Raw genomic sequence first — 24232 nt, 5'->3', positions numbered from 1 at the left:
CTTGTGTTTCTTTTGAATCCTAAATTTCCATTAAATGTCACACTGTTTTTAAGTAGCAGGAAAGCAGAATGCCACTAAAATAAATAAAATATATTAAGTCAGGGGCTAAGGTACTTGCCATTTTTTTAAATTTCAAAACTGCAACATCACATTATTTATAGTCTACTGAGAGCGGTAATCTAACCTTCAAGAGCCAGGTATGGAGCAGGAGGGTATATGCAGCTTCTGTGTAATTCTCACAATCTAAATGAAGATCTCGCAGTTTATACAAATATCTGTTAAAAGGAAAGAAAATGGCAGGAGTTTCAATTTATGAATGTCTATCTAGCAAAAGGTGTTAATAGCTGACAGTGACACATCAGGTGTCACTGATGCATAAACACCCAAAGTGAAATTTTTCATAGAAACAGTTAAAGATGTCAGGCAGTAGCCACCCACAAACTTGTTTAAGTTGTTGTGTAGGACATGTGGTTAAAGCTTTCTCATTTGCCTTGACCTTTCTGTGCTTCCTTTGCATAGTGAAGTATCTGCATGAAAAAAGGGTTCATAACCAAGGCACCTTTACTAATACTGTGCCTGTAGCTATGTAAGAAAAAGAGGAGCAAAAGTGTTTTCTGCATATCTCTAACTCTTTAGGCATTCTACAGTCTTGTTCATCCTAAATTATCATCAGAATACATACCCTGTGTCCTTTCATTGCAGCTCCTTTCAACGGCTTAAAATTAGCTTTAATATACTATCATTATAAGAAAGGCTATTTTCTTTGCATTTTTTTATCTGCTCTTTTAATGCAAATGCATAGTCTCATCCGTGTAAATGCAATTTATCAGACTATTTAAAGCTAGGGAAAAAATACTGGTCCAGATCCTCAGCTATGGTGGAGGAGTGCATAACATACTTAAGTAAGGAGGATATTTGTGGGTGGCTTCCTTCACTGCTGACCTGCAAAAGGTTCAGGCTATGTACAAACATTATTACGTTTCCTGGTGTTCTTCCAGTAGAAACTAGGAGCGCATAAGCATTCATTCAGCTTCTCCTAAGGAAAAGCATGCTTTCACTGGGAGAATATCTTCCAGGCCAGCACCTTAAAAGATCTCCTTTGTGAGTAAAGCTCTCTTGTAAGAATGAATGCCTGTACACTCCCCTAACCCATCTGCTCTGGCAGGGGGGAGGAGAGAGGAGCAGTGGGGAAATGTTCCCAGCCTATTCCCCACAATGTGAACTGCCTGGTTTGGGGAGTAGGCTGAGAGGTTCGCCCTACTCATCGTTCTGCTTTGCTCCTGGAGACAAGAGGAGGAATGGAGGATGCTGCTTCCTGCTTGTTCCCTAACCAGGTGATTCTGGTCTGGAAAAGGTATTAACCAAGTAAAAGAAGGTCTTATCTAAGTCAGGAAACAGCAAAAAAAGCCAGGCTTACATTAGAGAATATTTGCTGCTATAGATATAGAGCTAGCTCTGTTTGACTTGTAATTTAATATTCCATGAAGTGCTGCATACTCTGCAGTCTGAGCACATTCTACAAAACCATAAAGGATTCCTCTGTCACTTTCAGTGTCCGATATGCTTTGCTTCAAACTTCAAATCCAACTGTGTTTTCTTTATTAAAAATTGTGAACAATGAATGTGAGTGATTTGGTCAACTAAATTTTATTCTGGGGGAAAAGGGCAGCTGATGAATATGTATGATGGATTCCAGTTTGCTGAAGGCAAAGTAAACAATAGATTAAAAATATAAATGAGTCTAGGGATATCATGAATGATGAGCTATAACTAACCCATATGGTATGCTGAAGATAGTGTGCATAAAATGAATGTTATTGCCCTCTTCACACAAAAATCAATAGAGCAATTACCATACCTTATGTACATTCCTTCACGATTAATGTCTTTGTAGAAATTCTAGAGAGGGAAAAATTATTAAAATGTTATTTTCTAATCTCTTATCTTAAAAAAACATCTCAGGATCAAATTACTCAAGGTAAGTGGGTTTTTTAATGTATTAAACCAGATTTTCCACAAAACAGAATATAATTTTATATTTTGATCCATTTTACCATTAAAATGTAATGCTTAAATAATAACTGTCAGAGTATGTGAAAAGCAGGATTTACAAAACGTCCTCAGTTAAAATCTGATAATAGAGCTGCATTTATATTATCAGAGTCAAGGAACAAGAGAAAATGTAGCGTTCTACTGCCTTTGGACATCTGAAATTCTGTCCATGCCAGCCTCACTCTGTTCACTTCCAACAGAAATGGTGTAGGCTCCTTGGCCTTGGGAAATCCAGACAATTTAAACTGATTAAGTTGTAGACAATAATGATCTTCAAAGAATTAAGTGTGACCACTCCCATAAACAAAGATGATTAGAATCAAACTCTTAGTTCCCTGCTATCAGCACATCATAAAGGCTTCTCTCCCCTCTTTCCTCTAAAAACAGATCATTCAAAAGCAACATTAGTGAGTTGCTAATTGCATCCAATGACAATTCAGGCAGAGTATATTATATTCTTCAGCAATTTTGCTTTGTAGAAGTAGTTAAAGAATGGAAAATGTTCTGGTAAATATTTACTTCCTTCCCCATCACACAGAAAATGAAGTCTGTAAAAAGGTAAAAACTGTTGAGTACTGGAGTTTCTTTCAAAAAGTCAAATAGATAAAACATGGCTCAGCCAAATTAAAGGGTTGAGCTGATGATCACAGATGTATGTTCTAAATTTTCTGCATGTGTTCTCTTCACTGTTTGACAAGTAATGGAGTATATACTATTGGTCTATGCATATTTGAAGGATGAAACTCCAGGAAGTGAAGTTTATTTCTTTATATATGCAGAAGAACCTTCCTACCAGAATGTTTTCAGGTTTGCATGAGAGAAAAAAGAATCAGGAAAAAGAAATGGTTAAATGTTTGCATAAAGGTTTTCCATTTTCTCACCACTTCTGCCTAACAGTGAGGTCTGGGAAACAACAGTATGTTCCAGAATGCAGCGCAGGCCACCAAAAATGGGTCTTATTGTGTGGAACAGAATTTTTGGAGGATTAATTTACTCTGCTGCCAACCTGAAAAATATCTACATAGAACTTGAGGCTAATGCTTTTAGTTTCCAAGCTAGTTCTTTTGAAACGTGGCTTAAGTATCTCTAATCTATACTGTTCTCCTCAGTGTAGACATATTGCGCTTTAATCAAAGGGGTAGATGGATAAAAATAAATTGGATATAAAATATCATGTAAACCCATCTCTAACTACTGAATATTTTACATCTTAAATTCTGCATGAACTGACAACTGACGACTTCAGTCACTCATTTCCCTGACGAAACTTCTCTCTTATTCTTATAAGGCCCATACCAGCAAGTTCACAGTGCAGCTCATGCGGTTATCCTTGCTCTCATCATTCATGACTGCTCGGTAATCCAGAAGCTTTTCCAAAAGGCCTTTCACGAGGCTTACAAAGATTTCAACTGACTTAGAAATATCAGGATATTGTGAAGTGTAGTCCATGAGTCTGCAAATACAGAAGAGAAAATTGCTTTATATCTGTATGAGAACAAGTGCACTATGAATTGAAACTCACTTTGGACCTGGAGCAAATACTGCATTATATCGTTAAAAGAAGTATAGGATATGTTTGAGATTCCTTTAATGATGTGTTAATCTAGACATCTAAAAGTCAGCTGGGAAGCAAACATAAAAATAGAATTAAAGATTTACTCTTCTTTTCTAAAATACAACCATCGTTTAAAGGATGAATGTACTCTTCTATGATTCCCACCATTTCCCCTTCTTTTTTTATCCTCAAAACTCGCTAAATGGTGTTCTCTCTACAGCATTCCAGCCATGAGACAGAAAGGGTTGCTGGAGAATGCCATGGCAATCAAACAAAATTAGCAAACTGGAAAGTATAAAAACAAAATCACAATTCAAGCTCTATTAACTGTTCTATTAGATTCTCAATCCAGCACTCCACTTCAGTCTTTGAAAGAAATTAGAATTGAAACAAAGAATTAGAATGATTCAATCCTGAGATCAAGAAACATGGTACTAAGGTACCTGAATAGACGTATATTTTGATCATTTGACTATGTAGTGTTTAAGTACATCAATGAGATCCATATCCTTTGAAAAAAAAATTTTGGAGGTGTATAACGATATATATTCTCAATTCTCACTCAGTTCCCGTCTATTAAAGCCATTCTTTTTTTTTTTCTTTCTTTTTGGCACTAAAGCATAACTTCTGCTTTGGCTAAAGCTCATCTTTCAGAAAGGCATCCCAATGAGATGGAAAATCCACCAATTCCCTTTGTAGTTTGTTCCAGGAGTAAAAAAATAAAAAATAAATTGTGCCTTATTTTCAATTTGCATTTGTCTGGCTTCAGTCCTATATATTGGTTTGTGAAATCATATCTCTTATGAGCAGCTCCTTCCTTGAATGTATTTCATATTTATTGCATCCTTCTGCAATTTCACGAACATTTTCTAAAGCTTAATGTATAATTTGTACATGGCTTCTTCAGAAGCATACGCTTCTTCTTCAGATGCAACTTCTATACTTTATTATAGAGTTCTTTAATATTTAGTATTTTCTCCCCAAGAAGGTACTTATGTACTGTAATCAAATCACCTCTTGATCATTTTTTGATTAGGTAAAGAGGCTGAATTCTAAGTCTCTAGTCCTCACGTTAATTTTTGTGGGGGTTTTTCTGTCCTGTCTTTGCTAACTCTTTTGAAAATGTTGATACCAGGACTATATACTGTATTCTAGTTTAGATCTTACCAGTATCAAATAGGCAGATAAAAATCTCACTTATCCTACTTGTAATCTCCCTGCTCCTTAGCTTTTTTTGGTCACAGCATCAGACTGGGAGCCCATTTTGAATTGCTTGTCCACTATGAACCCCTAAATCCACTCCAAAGTCACTACTTTCCAGGGTACCGTTACTCATTTCATATATGGTCTACAGAAGAGGCAGGCCAAATATGACCCATGGGCCAGATCAGACCTGCAATGTGATTCTATCCAGCCTGAGGCAGGTTCTTCAGCCTTGCCCAGCCCAGGTGCACGGTGCAGCTTGGGCTGTGGTGGCTGTGGCCAGTCCTGCTGCCCCAGCATAGAAGTGCCCCTGGTGCAGAGCGCAGCCTACCCTATCCCCACATGTCTCTTGGGCATGTTGGAAGATGTAGTCCTTGGGGCCAAATGGTGCAGTGGTAGGACAGGGGCAAGGTGAGATTCCTGGCAGCTCCCGTACTGGTGGCTCACTCTCACCATCAGACTCTGCTGGACTTGGACCCACTGCCTGGGCACCCCAGCCTGTCCATCCTGCACCCACTGTTGGGGCTGCCAGATGGAGAGGGTGGGAAGGATTTCCATGGAAACTAGCTCAGGACCCCCACAGGCAGAGTGCACTCAGCCAGGCAGATGGGATGGGGCCACAGGCAGGCAGGGAGTGGTATCTAGGATGGCCAGGGCTGGAGCCAGAGTCAGGATCATGGGGCAGTGCAGCATGAGGCCAAAGCCCAGGCCAGAACCTTAATCTGCTCCCCACATGTCCCTGCAATAAGCACTGGTTCTGCCAAGCCAAGCACACCCTGCCCATGGGGTTCCTCAGACAGTCTCCATGGAGGATCCATTTGCCTGTCTGCTCACCCAGGTACATCAGCCCTCCTGGCTCTCCAGGGACCTAGTGGACCTCCTGCGGCTAAAAAGGAAAGCCTACAAAGGATGGAGGATGGGATTCACCTCCAAGCAGGATTATTCTGTGCTGGTCCGGTCCTGCAGGGAGCAAACCAGGAAAGCCAAGGCTGCAACTTAACTCCAACTAACTTCAAGCATCAAGGACAACAAAAGTCCTTTTTCAGATATGTGGGGAGCCGGAGGAAAAGCAAAAGCAATGTTGGACCCCTGCTAAACCAGATGGGGCAACTGGCAACTGACGCCCAGGAAAAAGCCAACCTATTAAATAGGTACTTTGCATCAGTCTTTCATCAGTTCCATGGGACGCCCATGCCTGCTATGGGACAGGGAGATCCCGGTGATGGGGATCCCCTACCCTCCATAAATGCTGACCTAGTGAAGGAACACCTTGAGAAGCTGGATACCTTCAAGTCAGCCAGCCCTGACAATCTGCACCCCAGGGTACTCAAGGAGCTGGCGAGCGTCATAGCCCAGCCCCTGGCACGGATCTTTGAAAACTCCTGGCGCTCTGGGGTAGTGCCCGAAGACTAGAAGAAGGCCAAAGTGGTGCCAGTTTTCAAGAAAGGAAGGAGAGTGGATCCGGCTAACTACAGGCCCATTAGCCTAACTTCTATCCTGAGGAAGATCTTAGAAAAGTTTATTAAGGAGACCATCCTTGGTGGACTGGCCCAGGCTAACATTCTAAGGGATAGCCAGCACGGGTTTCTTGCAGGTAGGTCTTGTTTGACCAATCTCATTTCCTTCTATGACCAGGTGACCTATCACCTGGACAAGGGAGAAGAGATTGATGTCATATATCTTGACTTCAAAAAAGCTTTTGATCTGGTATCCCATGATCACCTCTTGGCCAAACTGGCCAGCTGTGGCCTTGGCTCCACCACGATCTGCTGGCTGGGAAACTGGCTCCGTGGTCGGACCCAGAGGGTTGTGATTGATGGCAGTCACTCATTGTGGTGTCCTGTGACCAGTGGGGTCCCTCAACGCTCTGTCCTTGGACCCATCCTGTTCAACATCTTCATTAATGATGCAGACATTGGAGTCAGGAGTGGACTGGCCAAGTTCGCCGATGACACCAAACTTTGGGGCAAAGCATCCACGCCAGAAGATAGGCGGGTGATCCAGGCTGACCTGGACAAGCTCAGTAAATGGGCAGACGAGAACCTCATGGTGTTTAACATCAAAAAATGCAAGGTTCTCCACCTTGGGAGGAAAAACCTGCAGCTTCCTTATAGGCTTGGCAGTGCTACGTTGGATAGCACTACAGAAGAAAGAGACTTGGGGGTCATCATTGACCGCAAGATGAACATGAGCCTGCAATGCGATGCTGCGGCTAATAAAGCGACCAAAAAGCTGGCTTGCATCCATAGATGCTTCTCGAGCAAATCCCGGGACGTCATTCTCCCCTTGTACTCGGCCTTGGTGAGGCCGCAGCTGGAGTACTGCGTCCAGTTTTGGGCTCCACAATTCAAAAAGGATGTGGAGAAGCTTGAGAGAGTCCAGAGGAGAGCCACGCGCATGATCAGAGGTCAGGAAAACAGATCTTACGATGACAGGCTGAGAGCCATGGGACTCTTTAGCCTGGAAAAGCGTAGGCTCAGGGGTGATCTGATGGCCACTTATAAGTTTATCAAGGGTGACCACCAGGATCTGGGGGAACGTTTGTTCACCAGAGCGCCCCAAGGGATGACGAGGTCGAACGGTCACAAACTCCTGCAAGACCATTTCAGGCTGGACATAAGGAAGAATTTCTTTACTGTCCGAGCCCCCAAGGTCTGGAACAGTCTGCCAGCGGAGGTGGTTCAAGCACCTACATTGAACACCTTCAAGAGTAAATTGAATGCTTATCTTGCTGGGATCCTATGACCCCAGCTGACTTCCTGCCCTTTGGGCAGGGGGCTGGACTCGATGATCTCCCGAGGTCCCTTCCAGCCCTAATGTCTATGAAATCTATGAAATCCACAGGAGGACCTTCCCCTGGTCAGTATGATTGGCTGTGGGGGGACACTGCCCCCCCCCCGATTGCTTAGTGGTCTCTGGGGGGCATCAGTCACCCATGGCAAAAACCCCTAAAGTCAATGGGGTAAAATTCCTTCCTAACCCCAAATGTGGTGATTGCTCCGACCCTGAGCATATCCTCCCCTAGCTAGGAACCTAAAGCTTTCCAAAAGCATTGGCAGACCTCTGTCAAAATCATAGATTTGGCTGTAACCAACACCCAATACTGCTGAAGAAAGTGATATCTGCCTCTCTCCCTGCCCCTGTCCCAATGCATATAGCAGCAGGAAGGGAAAGTAATTATTTTCTAGCCCTATGTGGCAAACAGCAAAGCCTAGAAGCATGGGAAATACCCACAGTAGACCATAGGGGCTGCATCTACATAAGCAGCTGACTGCACAGTTGTACACAGTTGTACAATCATTTACCACTCACTTAACAAAGTACTAAATGACTGCTCAGTAACCAGCAGTTCCCTTGCCACACAGTTATTTTTAGATGCTACTGTGCAGTAGAAGTGAGCTACTGCACAGTAGCGTCACTGAAACGTTTCATGCTTGGTGACACCATAGTTTCATAGTTGGTAGGGCTGGAAGGGACCTAAGCAGATCATCAAGTCCGACCCCCTGCCACAGCACTATACTGCCATAGCAATGAGTTACAATACAGTAGCTTATTGCTACTGTGCCATAGCATCTCATATAGATGTGCCCAGGCACAGCTAACTCCTAGATCAGGGGTAGGCAATGTTTTTTGGCTGCAATGTCAAAAAACACCACAATGCCTACCTCAGAAGGTGCTGGAGTGCCTGCATGGCAGAAAAACAAAATGAGGGCACAGGCTACATGGCAGGATGCCCTGCTTATGCCCCTTGCCCCCCACCCAAAGCCCCTGCCCCCCAGCCCTGCCACCCCTTGCCTCCTACCCAAAGCCCCTGCCCCACACCCCTACTACCCCCTGCCCTCACCCAAAGCCCCTGCCCCACAGCCCGGGCTCTGTGGCTGCCAGCAGCTACCCCAGCTTTGGGTAGCTGCTGGAGCCTGGGCTGCTTCCAGCAGGGCTTGCAGCATCCCAGCTGCCTGCTGGGAGCAGCCTGGACTCCTGGCTGGCAGCAGCTCCCCAGAGCCGGGCCTGTTGCAGCCGGGAGGCTCCAAACAGCTGTGCCGGGCTCCAGGCTCTGGCATCAGCTCCACAGTGGTGTATGCAGGTGCGCCTCAGAACTGGCGGTGGGGGAGGGGCCTGAGGCAGCACAGCCCTGGTCTCTTCCCCACTCTCGGCATGGAAGTGATGAGCCTGGCACACCTGTTTATAGCCAGTCCAGACTCTGGGCAGCTGCAGCAAGCCGGGCAGGCTACAAACAGCTGCGCCAGGTTCCACAGCTCTGGCATCAGCTCCGTACTGGCAGCAACTGCATGGGCACCTCAGAGCAAGACAGCAGGGCAGCACAGCCCACCCTGAGGTGCCTTTGCAGTCACTGCCAGCATGGAGCTGATGCCAGAGCTGTAGAGCCTGGTGCAACTTTTTGCAGCCCACCGACTGCTTGCTGCAGCTGCCCAGAGCCCGGGCTGGCTACAAATAGTTGTGCAGGGCTCATCACCTCTGTGCTGGGAGCAGGGGAGAGACCAGGGCTGCACTGCCTCAGGCCCCTCCCCAACCGCCCACGTTGAGGTGCGTCTACATGCACTGGTGCGGAGCTGATGCCGGAGCCCGGGACAGCTGTTTGGAGCCTTCTGGCTGCAGCCGGCCCCAGCTCTGAGGAGCTGCTGCCAGCCAGGAACCCGGGCTGCTTCTAGCAGGCAGCTGGGATGCTGCAAGCCCTGCTGGGAGCAGCCTGGGCTCCACTGCTAGCAGCAGCTACCCGGAGCTGGGGCTGGCTGCAGTGTGCCAAGAAAAATGGCCTCGCATGCCACATTCAGCACAAGTGCTGGGGGTTGCTGACGCCTGTCCTAGATCATCCATGACTAGGGAGGCTCTCCCCAGTCTCAGTTCCTCATCACCTGTGTGCAGTCCATCTGTGATTTAAAAGTGACTTAAAATCAGGAGGGGGAGGGAGTGGGGGTACTGCATCTTGACAGACTTCCCCCTTTCCAGGTAGAGGAGAATACAGGTTATCAAGTAATGGGATCCCCTAAGGGTGGGCCAGGAAATAGCCCTCTAGTACCCCCTGGTTGGAGAGCTCTCCTTTGTAGCTCTACAGTCAGGGGCTGGAGTGCACATTCACTACAACTCCCGGCCTATTTTTCTACTGAATTTCTCTAAAATTCTTATTAGTAGAAATGAACATCTATCCATGTCCTAAATCTCATGTGCAAAGTGTAAATAGATTTTGCCCATAACCCACAGTCTAATACTGTGTCAGTGTTTAATAACTATTTGTTACAGATGTTATTCATGGATCTTGAATATTTGAAAAATCACATGGTGAATTACTAAGTTACTACTGTTTCTCACTTGAGAATTAAAACATATTGAAATCTGGGCCCAGTAGGCTTAGTTAAGATACATATCAGAATTCAACTGAATTAAAGAGAAGTAGAGGTATCTGTTCTAATGGAAGATCTGAAAACAGAGATACCTATCCAAAAATATGTAAGATCTAGTAGTTCGTTACAAGTATGTGCTTCTCAGAATGCTATATAAGGACAATATAGGAGGCAAAGGTCTTAGACAACATATGATCACATGGATAGGGAACTGTTCTACAGGTTGAACGGCTGCTGACATATAATTCTAAGGAAAGCGTTCCAAAAAGTATACATTAGGGTACTGAAAATGTTCATGAAGTTGCAGGAGGATACATTAAATATGAAATGCAGACAAAGAGCTTCTTTTAACAGTTGGACCTTTAACATGGCTTGTAAACAGCAAATAGCATAGCAATGCAGTAAGAGGGTGTTTAAGTAATTGTTACAAATCCTACCTAGGTTTCAAACAGTATATGAGAAGCTGCAAAGATAAGTTCATACCTATCCCAAACCTGGATAACGATATTTTATACTGCTTTAGTGACATTCCCAAGTGCGGCAGTGAAAAGCTATCCTACCCATTTCTATTTTTATTCCCAGTCTATTGTACTAAACCTAGAAAACAGACAGCAATGCTGGCTTCTGTCAAGATCTCTGTTTCCAGTGTACTTGAGAGTAGTAGTAGGAGACACCTGCAGAGCATTTTCTAGGTTTGGCAAGGTAGTAAGAGGGCAGGGTGTTTTTCTTATCAGTGCTCTCACAAGGGTTGCAGAAGCAATGCTGACATACACAAATCCCACTAAGTCTGGATGAAAGGCCAACAGTAAAAGAAACAGGACTTTTCAAGCATGGGGAGTTGTTTAACTTTATTTATTAAATTGACAAGACATTGCCATTATATAGCTGAGGTCAGAAATACTTAATCTACTTCTTCAGTGCAAGCCTGAATACTGGGAACCATAAGACAGCCTGAGACTCCCTATTCTTGCCATGCATGAATAGTGCCCATTCAATAAACAGTGTCCAATGTAAAGTCTGAAATAAGTACAGGAAGGATAATTCAAAGAACACTGAAAATATCCTACTAGGTTTCTGAATATTCTTAGTGGGAAAAGTTATCAAAACCAATGTGGATTAACTAGGAAACATTACCTTGCTTAGTGAAGCGTTTCATGTTTTCTTAAAAATTAAACTGTTGCAAAACATACTGAAAATCAATTAAAAAGCAAACGCACGTAGGTTATGCTAAAACAACCGGACTTTGTTGCAATCTCAATGGAGGCTGATTAAATTCTGTGTAATAAATTTATTTTTAAATGAAGTTGCCTGTTTTTAGGGGACAGAAAGAGAGCTTAAAAAGTGTGTCATTTCCTAGTTCAGCATGATTGCACTACTTACATTGACTCAAATAACTGCATGTACTGCTCATCTCCACGGCCTCCTTCCACCTCATGGTCCAATTTTAAAATGATTTCATTTTCAAACTGTTAAGAGAAAAAAAAATCAGAAGACTTAATAATGCATAATAAATATATAACAAGCAAATGCAATATCACCTCAACACTATCAAGAAAATTCAGGAAATAGAAACTGAAAAGCCTTCAGGGTTAAGTGGATGAATGCGTTCAAGGTAAAGAACACACACTTCAGACTATCTTCAAATAACTTTTCCCTCATACTTACTGATAGGATGCCCCAAAGGATACCTTTGCAATAGCTGCATTATAGGTTTTCATAAAACAGTTCTAGTTGGAGAGAGAGAATTTTGAAGTAAAATGGAGCCATTTTCTCCCAGATGAATTGTGAATGAATACAATATCTTCATACAATTGGTACATACATCTACTAGCAAACAGTGAAACATGAAACATTAAATAAATTTACAATGTATATAGGAATAGAAGGAACAGTTGTTGTAGTCAAACATGTTGTCCTTTAATCTTAAAAAAAAAAATTAAGTTGTAATTGTTGGAATATCCATCCCATTAGTTTATCAGGCCAGGCAGTGCTGTCCTGAGTTGTGACACTGTTTTGCACACACTCCTTCCTAAACCACAAGTAGTGGAGCACTATGGGTGGGTTCATTAGCTTTGCTTGTAGGCATCCATCTACCCCAAACTGCCATAGCTTGTGGGTAACTGCACCACTGCTGCTTCTCAGACTCTCATTGAAGCCCTGCTCCCCACTATGCCCAGGATATCAGGATTTTGCCTCTCTTGGTGGGGATTTCTACAAATCACCTTCTTTCATACTATGTACCAGCTGGGGTTTGACCTTTACAGATCTTTATTTCAGTGCTCTGTGTGTGGTAGCATGTTTACAGTGATCCAGAAACACCTCTCTACAAAACAAATTTCACATCATAAATGTACCAACAGGCTTATTCCCTTAGCCAAGCTTTGGCTGTTTGTTAGAAAGGTCTAGTTTATTTCCTATTTCCAAGTTGGGAGCAACATGTACTGCTTACAGCCCACATCCTCTATGTTTGTGCAATTCTGCCCAGTCCCTTGGCCTCTCTGCATGCGCACACCCTGGGTAGCTTCCTGCATCTTATTTAAATCACTTTCATTTTCCATGATTTGGAGGTTTAGGGTTGCCTTTGATCCCAGGTGCAACCCTTGTGAAAAAGTCCCCAGTCCATCTTGGACAGAGGCAGATATGTAACTTCTCCCTTGCTATTTTTCCTTAAGCACACTGAAACTCAGTAAGTGTGGTCTTTTATGATCGTCTCCTTTCCTCTTGGCTTCTGTAATAACCGCTTTTACAATCTCCCCTGACTTAACTATGGATTCAAATAGGTATCAGTACATAATTAAGAGGGGGGAAAAAAAGCAACACAGAATATTAATAAGATAATACAGGCATGATTTTAATTGACCAAATAAGTGAAGTGAGCAGCTAGCTGTGAAATATTATCTTCATGTAAAACTGTAGGGTTAGGAACATTCAACCAGCCTAGCAATTCCAAGAGCTGAACCCTTAAATGCTATAGGCTCTTTTCAAAATCTCTGGAGCATTTCAAGGTCAAGAATATCTTACTGGAAAAGCAAGCAGCCTTTAGAACTTACTGATTCAGGAAAAGGAAGGGGGTTTTATGATATTTGAGCTTAGTGTTTTGTAGGATCTGTCCTTAATTAAAGTTCAGATGTCTCTTGAAATGACAGCATAGTATTGCAAAATGAATACTGGGTTAATTTGTTATTTAAACATTCTTAACATGCTTTGTGTAAGGGAAATTGCTTTGTCATTTTGGAACAGTTAAGTCAAGTTGCCATGTTTAAAGTCTTAAGATTTTATAATTAATAATTAGTTTGGTAAGAGCTGTGCAGTATATTATGCAAATTACATTACATTCTGGGAGTAGAGAATTTTGAAATACATTTGGTTTCTTTTATCTCTATGTACCCAAAAATGCATTACTATATATATTCAGCAGCTGATTTTTGATTCTCAACACAACATGTCTCTAAATAAATACTTACTACAGAAGAATACAATGATAAATAGCTATGGCTTAAAGGTACAGAGATCAGCTGACACAAATAGACAAGTAAAAACTTCTAGGATATAAAACAGCAGTCTTTCTGTTGATACAATCAGAAGTATACCAGTCCCTGCCACCTCATCCAAAGCAGACAAGGCAATATCCAATTAAAACTACAGAAGAAAAATGAACACACTATAATTTTTAATACAATTGCTGCATTTGGGCAGAAAATGAAGGCTCCTAAGATACATAGTTGTAGTCTTGTTTTCTTGTTTTAGCCAAAATACTGTGGTGCTTTTTTTAGACCTCCAGACCATTTTTCCTATGCACTATGAGGGGAAGTATACCATAGTGAATCTCTAATTCTTCTAACTTAATCCAATCATTGTGTTATCTAATTAGTTAAAATAAAAAAATGTTGATATCGCTATGTATATAATCTTTATTTGGCCAGAAGGTGCAAGATATATATTTCGTATAACATTTTTAATCCTATCTAAAATAACTGGAGTGTTTTTGTTAGTTCAAATCTGCTCATCTTTTTAATTATTCTAAAAGCGTATACCTCAATAAAATCTCCGGGCAAGACGTTTCACAAGTTAGTTATTACTTTATGTAAAAATGTGTATAACCTGGAAAGCCTAAAAACTCATTGTGTATGTAATAGTAGGTTACTCAGGTGTAAAACAGTTATTAGGAAAACTGGGACAAATACAGTTGTTTTATATATGTATGCATATGCTATGCTCAAAGCACATTATAGACTTTGGCCCCAATCCAGCAAAACATTTAATACCACACACAATTTTTAGCAAATGAATAATCCCATTCCCTTCACCGTTAAGTACGTGCTTTAGGGTCCTGCTTGATCTGGGTATAGGCATTTTGCTGCAGTGACAGAATAATGAAAGCTTCTTTCATCAGAGGCAATTGATTCCGCTGGTTTATATGAGGTGTTCAATACATGGGGAATCTGCAAAATTTAGTGCCCTGGGGTGAAGGTGCCAAACTCAGATCTTCTACATGACACAAAAATAGGTTTTTGTCTTTGGACAATAGGGAATGTATACCTATACTGCTGCTTTGGATCATTTTGTAGTGGGATGGGGGTTGAAAGCTAGCAGTTTTCCAGACAAATCAACATTCTGTAAGGAGATATTACTCTGTATATTTTCTTTTCCATTATATCATGTTTTCCATTGTATCGTGTTATCAGAGAGAATGCATCAGACCTTGTCAGAGACTCAGAAACAAAAAATAAATAAATTTTAAAAAAGAAAATCAGACAAAATTCTCAGATTTCCTTTCCTGAAGAGCTCTCTCAGTACCAGCGGACTCCTAAATAATGTTAGAAGAATACCTGGGATCCAGAACATTAAATAAGGCCAGTATGCCACATTCTGAGGCACACTTCTCTCATTAAAGTTTCCAAATTGATAGTCTTAATTTAAGGAATAGATCTATATTGATAATGATGCATTCAGTGTGTACATACAGACATTTGATGAGGTTAGGGAGAGGTTAAATTAAGTTTGGTCCTGGATCTGACCATAAACTGCATCCAACTGGAAGGAGTGTGGCAATGTGGTGGGGCAGGGTAGCTCCTATAAATATCACAATATTGCAACCTCCAGAATAAGGTGAATTTATGGTGCCTCAAAACCCTAGCCTCCACTGCCTTGTGGGTAATCCTTGGTTGGAAAAAGGCTGAGAGACATCACTCTGATAGAAACACGGCCCCACTGAGGCATCAGGCAGTCAAAAACAGCTTTTATCTGTTGCTCTTTGGCAGAAGCTACAACCATCGAGTCACTGAACATTTCAACTTAGTCTGGCCTTTGGATTCTGTCTCAATGGTCAAAAGTGGGGGTGATAGGTCTAAGGCAGCCTCCACTCCTCCACACTCTTGCCTAGGCATATGAACAGAAGGTCTTGGTGTGATTTATACTAGCCAAAATAATGAAGCGACTCACATGCTAGAATGTTTGGACTCTGACCCCAGGTTCAATTCAATCTCTGATTTTCAGGAAATGGCACTACTAAACTATGAATTGCTTAGATTCAGAATTGACATTGCTGCATTATCAGAAATTCAGCTCTCAGATGCACATTCTATCCAAGACAATGATATCATATTCTGGCATGGGAAACCTGCAGGAGAAAAGAGAGAGTAGGGAGTAGGCTTTGCTATTAGAAACAGCTTATTTTCTTTCTCTGAAAGCCCAACTGCTGTATCTATTTGACTCATGACATCAATATTGGATTTAGGCACAAGCTAACGGGTGTGCATGAAGTGGGCACTATTTGATTTGGATTTGGATTCAGCCCAAATCAGGGGCAGTGATTTGATCCATTGATTCGGATCACTGTCCCTGATTCGATTCCGCCAAATCCAAATCTGAAGATTCAATGCTGATTGGGAGAATTAGCAATTCAGACAAAGATGCAGCTTTAAAAGATTTTTCTACATACCTTGAGGTACCAGCACAGCTTGTGAACACTGCAGTGCTGGGGTGCATGGAGTATCCCACAGGAACAAGGGGCAGGGGGGCCTCCATGTGCTCAGCAATATGCTCAGCAGCAAACCTGGAAGTGGATCAGAAGTACTTCTGGTACACTTCCAGGTCTGCTGGAAAGCATGCTGGGGGGGCATCCCAGTCCCTCCTCGCCCAGTGATCGGCTGCAGGGGGACCCTGAGTGCCCCCCCAGACCCAGGAGGCACCAGTCTCTAAGCTGTGGAGGCACAGAGGTCTCCCCAGAACGCCAAGAGCACTGGGGAGCCCTCCGCACACCTGTGGGATGCTCCATGTGCCTCAGCATTGCAGTATTCACTAGCTGCCTGCTACCTAGAGGTACATAGAAAAAACATTTAAAGCTGTCTCTATGTCTGAATCTCCAAATCTTTCCAAATCTCTTTGAATCAATTTGGAGGGTTATGATTCGATTCGGAGAGATTAGAGGGTCCTCTGATTCAGTTTGGATTCAGAGATTCAGCCACCTAATTGGGCCAAATCTCTGATGAATTGAATCAGCAACCGAAGCTTTGCACAGCCCTACAAGCTAAGTAAACTACAGCTTAGAACTTCACATTATGAAGGCCTCTAAATACAAAAAAAGCAATACAGTAAAACCTCACAAAGCCAGCAGGCTTGGGACTGAGCATGTGCCAGAAATTTTAAAATGATCTTTTTTTGAAACTGGCACTGCAGCCAGTCAGGGAGCTGGAGAAGGGTGAGGGGTGGGAGGGTGTAGCAGTGGCCAGTCCTAGAGCACCAGCCACATCCAGAGCAGCAGCACAGAGTGCTTAATGGAGGCAGTAGCAGCAGCCGTGTGCAAGCTTCCCCCACTGCCCCCCAGCTCCTTTCCACGCCCCTCCCCCTGAACTGGAAGTCTCTGCTTGCTGCAGCTTTTGGGCTACCCCAGCACCATGTGGCTGCATTGCCATGGGAGCATGGGGCCATGCTTGTACCCTAGGGTCAGGGAGGGGAGAGAGAGAGAGAGAGAGAGAGTATGCACGCGCTGATCTATGTAATTGCTCTTATGTTGCTGTAGATTAAAAGTTTTCATATATTCTACTTAAGAAATCATAAAGTATTTCAAACTTGAAAGTATTTCATAATGCAAATAGGCAGGACTGGACTAGTGCAGAATATTCCTCCTTGGAAGTGAATCCCATCGTCCATCCTTTGTAGGCCTTTCTTTTTAGCCTCAGGAGGTCTGCTAGGTCCCTGGAGAGCCAGGGGGGCTGCTGTGCCCTATTGCTGCCTTTCCTCCGAGATGGAATAGACTTAGCTTGTGCATTGAGGATCGCTCCCTTGAGGAGCAGCCACTCTTCCTGAACTCCCCTCTCCCTGGGGTCATGGTTGCTTAGGGCCTCACTGACAAGCCTCTTCTATGCCTACATTCACTGTTGGTTTTTGGTAGTCTTTTTCCCAGCACAACTCACAGTAATTTGAATACTGATAACTCTAAAGTTAGTATTGGCAATGGAACAATAGCCCCTACGCTAATATAAAAGAATAAAGCAATTTTGAATCATGAATTATGACCAAACCAGCTGTCTTCTGCAACATGTACAATAGAGATATTGAGTGGACTGGAGTAGAAAATAATTTTCCCATCAGATAGTCTTGTAGTGAATCTTGAGAGTCACAGATGTACACAATTACAGTGTCAGAAAGACAGAGAATAGTTTCAATATTAAAAAGTATACAAGTATTAAAACAGATCAGTCCTTTTGACTCATCTTGTAAACCTGCTTCCTGTAGACTATAAAAGTTTCTTAGTTTGATACTGCTACAATAATATGCAGAACAGTGAGTGTAGTGTAAGATCACCTACTACCTAAAGCAAAAGTGTCTGTCAATTAAATTCTCCCTAATAAGCATCTAGCAACTGGTAGGAAATGGGTTACTTCTTTAAAGTATCCAATAATTTTGTTTCTGCCTGACCAGGACAAGAACCAACTTGAATAAACTGTTTCCTTCGGTTATCAGCAGCTGCTAAAACAGTGTATTGCTGAACTGAAATAAAAGATGTTGGCAAATAATTACAAGAGACATATTTAATATTGAACTTCAGTTGTCATATTCAGCCTTGGTCTCTCCTTCTTCAATGGAACCATGCCTACATGTGACAGACTTCAGTTTAGCAAACATCCGTGCTTTTCCTCCACTCTGTTTTGAAGTGCCATGCTACATTTTCCATAGGTGAAGTGTTCCTTGTTTTTGCTAATGAGGCAGTTGCACACATCTACACAAATCCTTGGGCATAATAGGATCTCAAGGACTGAGCGTACTACTACTATTATTATGTGTGTTTTAATTAGGGCTGTCAAATGATTTAAAAAAATGATTGTGATTAGTTGTGCAATTAAAAAAATTAGTCATAATTAATCACGATTTTAATTGCACAGCTAAAACCTCAAAATTATACAGGTACTTTGTATGGTTGGGAGTGGATGTGGGGGGGGGGAATTGGGGTACAGAATATAGGGTACAGTGGGTCAGGAATGAGAGGCAGCAGCAGGGCTGAGGGGTCTGTGGCTTGGGATTGAGGGGCAGCCAGAGAGAGGGAGACACACACATACACACAGATGCATACCCCAGCAGGTAAGTTTGTGTAAAGAAGAGGTATGAGAGGGAAGGGGCAGGGGGAAGATCAAGCCTCCCACAGTGAGGGAAGGAATAGGGCAGAGGGTGGGGTGAATGGGGCTCCGGGACCAGGTCAGGTACTGGGACAGAATTGCAGGTGGCTCATCCAGGGATGCAGGGGGCAGGGGGGGTGGCTCCTTGCTTCTACATGCATCCCTGGGGGAGGCATGGGAGGCATGTGCCCCCTGATTTGTGCACAGGGTGGAGGCAGGCAGCCTGCTATAGGCTGGGCCTCTATGCCCTGCTGCCTTTGGCCTAGGAGCCACACTCTGGCCATGCCACTTGCCATACCCACCCGGCAGCCGGAGGCACAACATGGTATCACGCAGCTCCTGGGGCAAAGGCAGCAGGATGCCCCAGCTTGCAGCCCACCTCCATCCCATGCACAAAGTGGGGGGGAGGGGGATACATGCCTGCCCTGCCTCCCCTGGGGGCACATACCCTTAAGCAAGCCTCCCACAGCTTTGTTCCATAATTTGCCCCGGCTCCAGGGCTGTATTCACCCCAGCACCTTTCCCTGCCCCTGGCCCACTCCCTCTCTTACTGTGGGGGCCTTGATCTGCCCCCCCCCCCCGTCCCTTACCTCGCAGATTTACCAGTGCAGTGCTGCTCTGCATGAAGCATGCAGGCTAGGGCTGCTCATGTGTGTCTGTATCTGTGTCTGTGCATGCCCCCCCCAGGTCCTGCTGCAGCCACTCGGAGCCCACTTCCAGGCTGCCCTGTGGTCCTCTACACTGACAACTCTGCCTTGCTGGATAGCCTGGAGGCAGCAGAGCAGAGCCCAGGAGCAGGCTCCAAAACCACCTGCATGATTAATGCATTAAAAAAAATGAATGCAAGAACCAATTAACACATTAATCCCATGCATTAACTGCAATTAATTGACAGCCTGAATTTTAATCTTTCCTAAACCAAAGTTAAATCTTTAAAATGAACTTATAACTATGTTTATTTCAATTATGTTTCTATTTACTCAACAAGGAACTACACTGTTTCCTTTTATTTATTCATTTTTACTAAAAGCTATTTTTGTATCTCTTAATCTAAGGCTTTAGCAAGCAGTTATGGCAAATACTAGTGGGTCTCTCTAATAATATTCTTTTCAGTGGAAGGCTCTGCCAGAATATAGAGTTTGATCTTTCAAACAAAGATAGACTGTAGATACTCCAAACAATAGCACAGATAAAATCACCTCCATGCATGTGCATAATTTACATCCTGATTACAAAAGATTGCAAGAAAATAATTCTACAAATACCTATATCATACTACCATTTAAAGCCTTGCTAGTCTTTATATCCTTAACTGAATGGGGGTTCTTTGAAGTACTTAGGTGAAGCAGCCAAAGCTCCATTTTCAAATGTGATTTTTGTACTTACAAATGAAACCTTTGAATGAAAACCAACGAGTTTTAGCAAGTGCCAGTAAGATTGACCAGTTCTTACAAGCCACAGCTCTCACAGGAACTTCTGAGCAGCATGGCTTACCCTACCTGTTCACATTCTGTACGTGCCCAACCTGGAAGCAGGGTGATGAAGTTACCCTTGCTTACAAACATATGAAGCAGAGAGCTTGACTGTGGTAGTAGGGACACCCTGAGGCTTCACTTCCTCATTTCTTGGTTTGGTCCATACAGAGTAGGAGTGGGTAGGAAAGACACTGCTTCCCAACAGTGCTCTCAAACACTATAGAACAGAGCACACATGTCCTAACATACTTCTGAAAATGGACCTAATGAGACTTAGGAGATTTTGAAAATGTCATATTTGACCTTTGAAGGAAAATAATTAGCTTTACACAAAGTACTATTTTTAAATGATCCATTAACAAAGTGAAAGCTTACTTGCTTGAATATAGTGATAGATTAATTTTATTTTCCATTAATGTTGATTCTTTCACTTTTCTAAGTGAGGAGTTGAAAATACTAATTATTCTATCACATTTTTTTTCTAAATTTCTAAAAAATCAAATGTGATTTCTTAAATGATATTCTTAAAATATGCCATTTAAATTATACAGGCTAAGAGAAGAAACTTTTTTCAAAAAAGTGGTTCTAATATTTAAGATCCAAAGGAGCACAACAGTGTTAAATTATTATTATAATAATGACTGTCTAATAAAAACTATTAAGAAACTATTCTTAAGCTTTCCTTTTTCCTTGGCATTTTATACATACATCCATATAAAATCACCTGAAATGTATTTATATCTGCATAAGAATTTAATAAATTTAGGGGTCATCCAAGTACCTGGTATCTCTGAGGCTTATAAACTACTGCCCTCATTAATCAGTTAGATTGATTGATATATTTTTAGGTTTTTTGTAGGTTTAAGCATCTATCCCAAGGGATAAAGTTAAGCCAAGAATAGGAAAACATACCTAAGAAAACAAATATAGGACTAGTAGGATATAGACAGAACAGGTATACAGATGCAACTGTAGTTTTTTATCTTGGATTTAGGCCAAAAGCTTTGTGCTAAACTACTGGCCAAAATGGAAATCCCATCTGCCAGTTTTTTCTAGGTTTTGTTGATGTATTTAAAAAATGTCCCATATGAATTGAAACATAAATATGGACTTAAATGTGTAATATATATACAAACCAAAACCTATTGAGCAAGGCACTATTCTGGCTATTACAGTCTAATAGACAAGGAAGACAGGAGGAAGGAAAAACAAGGGACAGAGATTAAGTGACTAGCCTATGGATCTACAGAAGGTCTATGGCAACACCAGGGAACAATGAATCTATATCTGAGTCATCCCTCTCTTCATTCTATAGTACTAACCAGGGAACCTGATAATCGAGCTTGTTGACTATATATTCACTGAACTCTGGTCATACAGCCATTGCCATCCTTGAAAGAATCCCATAATGTGATTTTCAACCTGTTGGTCCAGCACTTCCAATTCCACCTTGGAATTGTTTGTTGACAGCCAAGCATAGCAATGGAGTGGTGTTCGGAGATCTGGATTCTAATCCTGAAACCCAGTGCAGCTTCCTATCCTCTGGAATTATAAGAAAGAGGGGCTGGAAGGGATCTCAGGAGGTAATGTAGTCAAATCCCCTGCTCAAGGCAGGATCAGCTCTGACAAAACCATCCTAGACAAGTGTTTGCCCAAACTGCTCTTCAGAAATTACGACGATGGAGACTCTACATTTTTAGGTAGCCCTTTCCACTGATTGGTGCTTACCCCCCTAGAAAAGAAGTTCATCCTAATGTCCAACCTCAATGTCCACTGCTGAAATTTAATACCCTTGCTCCTTGTCCTGTTGCCTACAACCAAAGGAACAGTCTGTCTCCCCTTCCTCTTTATGACCACACTTAATACATTTGAAGACAGTTACCAAATGACTATTAGCAAGTGACACTACTGTTAATACAACCTAGTAGGCTATTGGGTTTTGGTTTTTTTGCGGGGGTTCCCCCCTTTCTTGGCCACAGGAGCACACTACTGGCTCATATTTAGTTTATGGTCCACTATAGCCCCTAGGTCCTTTTCTCCAGTACTGTAGCTTTTTCATTCATTCCTCAGTCTGCATTTCGGCATGTCATTTTTCCATCCCAAGTGCAGGACTTGATATTAATACTTACTGAATTTAATTTGATTAATCTTGAATCATTTATTCAGTTTACCAAGGTAATTCTAAATGCTAACTTCACCCTCAGAGGATCTGCAACTCCATTCAACTTGGAGAGAAGCATGCTTGTTTGCTATCTCACAAAAATAAATTACAACAGGTCTATATTCTTTTTACTGGAATTTTTGTGTTGGAAACTGGTTTTGTCAAAGTCAATGTTGATAACTGTTTTTCTTTTTTCAACTGAAAAAACTGGAAAAAAAACCCCTTCATTTCAAAGAGAGATTTTCCATGGATAAAACTTAAACTTCATACATTTTGTTCTCAATTTTATACACTGGAAAACAACTGAAGAACTGAGAAGTCAGTTCTTCATGTTTTTTGCACGTATACTTTGACCATTATCTTATTTCATTTACAGCAAATTATTGGTTAATTTTTTAAGGGATTTCTCCCCTCCATTTTTTCCACCAGGCAAAACAATTTGGGATTTCTGACCAACTTGAATAATATTTCATCCTATGCAAACCTTTCACTATGAAATGATACCTCAGGCATTGTATATTCTATCTTTGCTATTTCTGCTGCATGATTTACTGTCTTTTAAATCACTTGGTATTGTTTCTGTCTATTCCTTGAATGATTTAACTTTTTTATTAATATGAAAAGAGATAAACTAAGTCACTTCGGGTGAACCTCCACAAAATTACACAAGATTTCCTAGGGTTCTGAAAACTCACTGTACAAATAATTACAAAAAAGATATTTTGCAGTTAAATAAATATTAATGAATGTTCACAGATAACTTTTTGAAACATACACTTAGATTTAATTATAGTCATAAGAATAACATAGCTACTAAAAAGATGCATAACATTTGTTGTGTTACCTTTCTGAATTCTCCTGTCTTTTCATATTCACACAGCATCATATCGAAGAATATTGGGATTGTGGCTTTTCGTAGCTCAACTTCTGGAATAAGAGTCATCTCCAAGATTGGTCCAACCATCCCCGGAATAAAACAGATTTTATTTAGGCCTAGAAAAGAGTGGTAAATAGAATATTTGAAAAGGAAAGCACCATTACCATTTTGGTATTAAATGAACTAGGATTTGCAGCCATTAGAATAGTGTGGAAACTATCAGTTTCAGTAAAGTTCTTCCAAATGGTTATTCATCCTTTTCCAGTCTTTAAAAAAAAATGGCATCTTAAAACATACAGTCACATTTCAAGGGACTAAGTCTTACGCTACCAGAAAGAAGCATCAAGGCCAGATGAATGAATTTACACTTCAGCATACTTTCTAATATTTTAACTAATCACATCTCAGTGTAAAGGCCTGGACTGGAAAGTAATCAAAAGACTCTAAGAAGTCCCCCAAAACCAATCAATAGAAGAGATGATTACCACAGCCACATGATATGTTCACTTGTTTAAATTATAAGATGTAAAAAAATCACCTAACTTTATTCATGAATGAATAATGCCATCCATCACACTAAAAACAGTATCTGCACAACTACTTAAAAGCCATGTAAAGTAACCCTGTGGTACAGCAGTCACATTTACTGTCAAAGAACCCCCAGATTGTGCTGTAGGAGACATTTGCAATTACGACACATGATAAAAATGAAGAACTGTTATAGCAAATGTAATATCTTAAAAATCAGGCACCAAGTATTCCCCAAATGCTGCTTGTTTCATAGGAAAAATAAAAGGATTTCCTGTATGAATCACACAAGTGGTCTATCAGATACAGTGTCTCTGGCAGTTAATGTCTGGTGCTTCCAAGGAAGATGAAAAATTCCCACCAGCAAATGTGAACAATCCTGCAAACCCTTCTTGCCTTATTTTAT

At 41.8% G+C, this 24232-nt stretch overlaps 1 protein-coding gene across 1 annotated transcript in view; it reads right to left on the bottom strand.

Moving 5' to 3' along the window:
- DOCK2 (dedicator of cytokinesis 2) overlaps positions 1–24232 on the bottom strand; it is a 514744-nt gene that overhangs the window by 67207 nt on the left and 423305 nt on the right. Inside the window, exons 33-37 of the mRNA XM_090064272.1 lie at positions 23266–23414; positions 11551–11636; positions 3349–3505; positions 1859–1899; positions 185–275 (exon numbers count right to left, since the gene is read on the bottom strand). Coding sequence (XP_089920398.1) covers positions 185–275; positions 1859–1899; positions 3349–3505; positions 11551–11636; positions 23266–23414 — 524 coding nt within the window. The remainder of the gene's footprint in view (positions 1–184; positions 276–1858; positions 1900–3348; positions 3506–11550; positions 11637–23265; positions 23415–24232) is intronic.

Source organism: Crocodylus siamensis, chromosome 10 (genome assembly GCF_052110815.1).
Source record: "Crocodylus siamensis isolate JL-2025a chromosome 10, ASM5211081v1, whole genome shotgun sequence".
Taxonomy (NCBI): Eukaryota; Metazoa; Chordata; order Crocodylia; family Crocodylidae; genus Crocodylus; species Crocodylus siamensis.
This window is presented reverse-complemented; position numbering and strand designations above follow the sequence as displayed.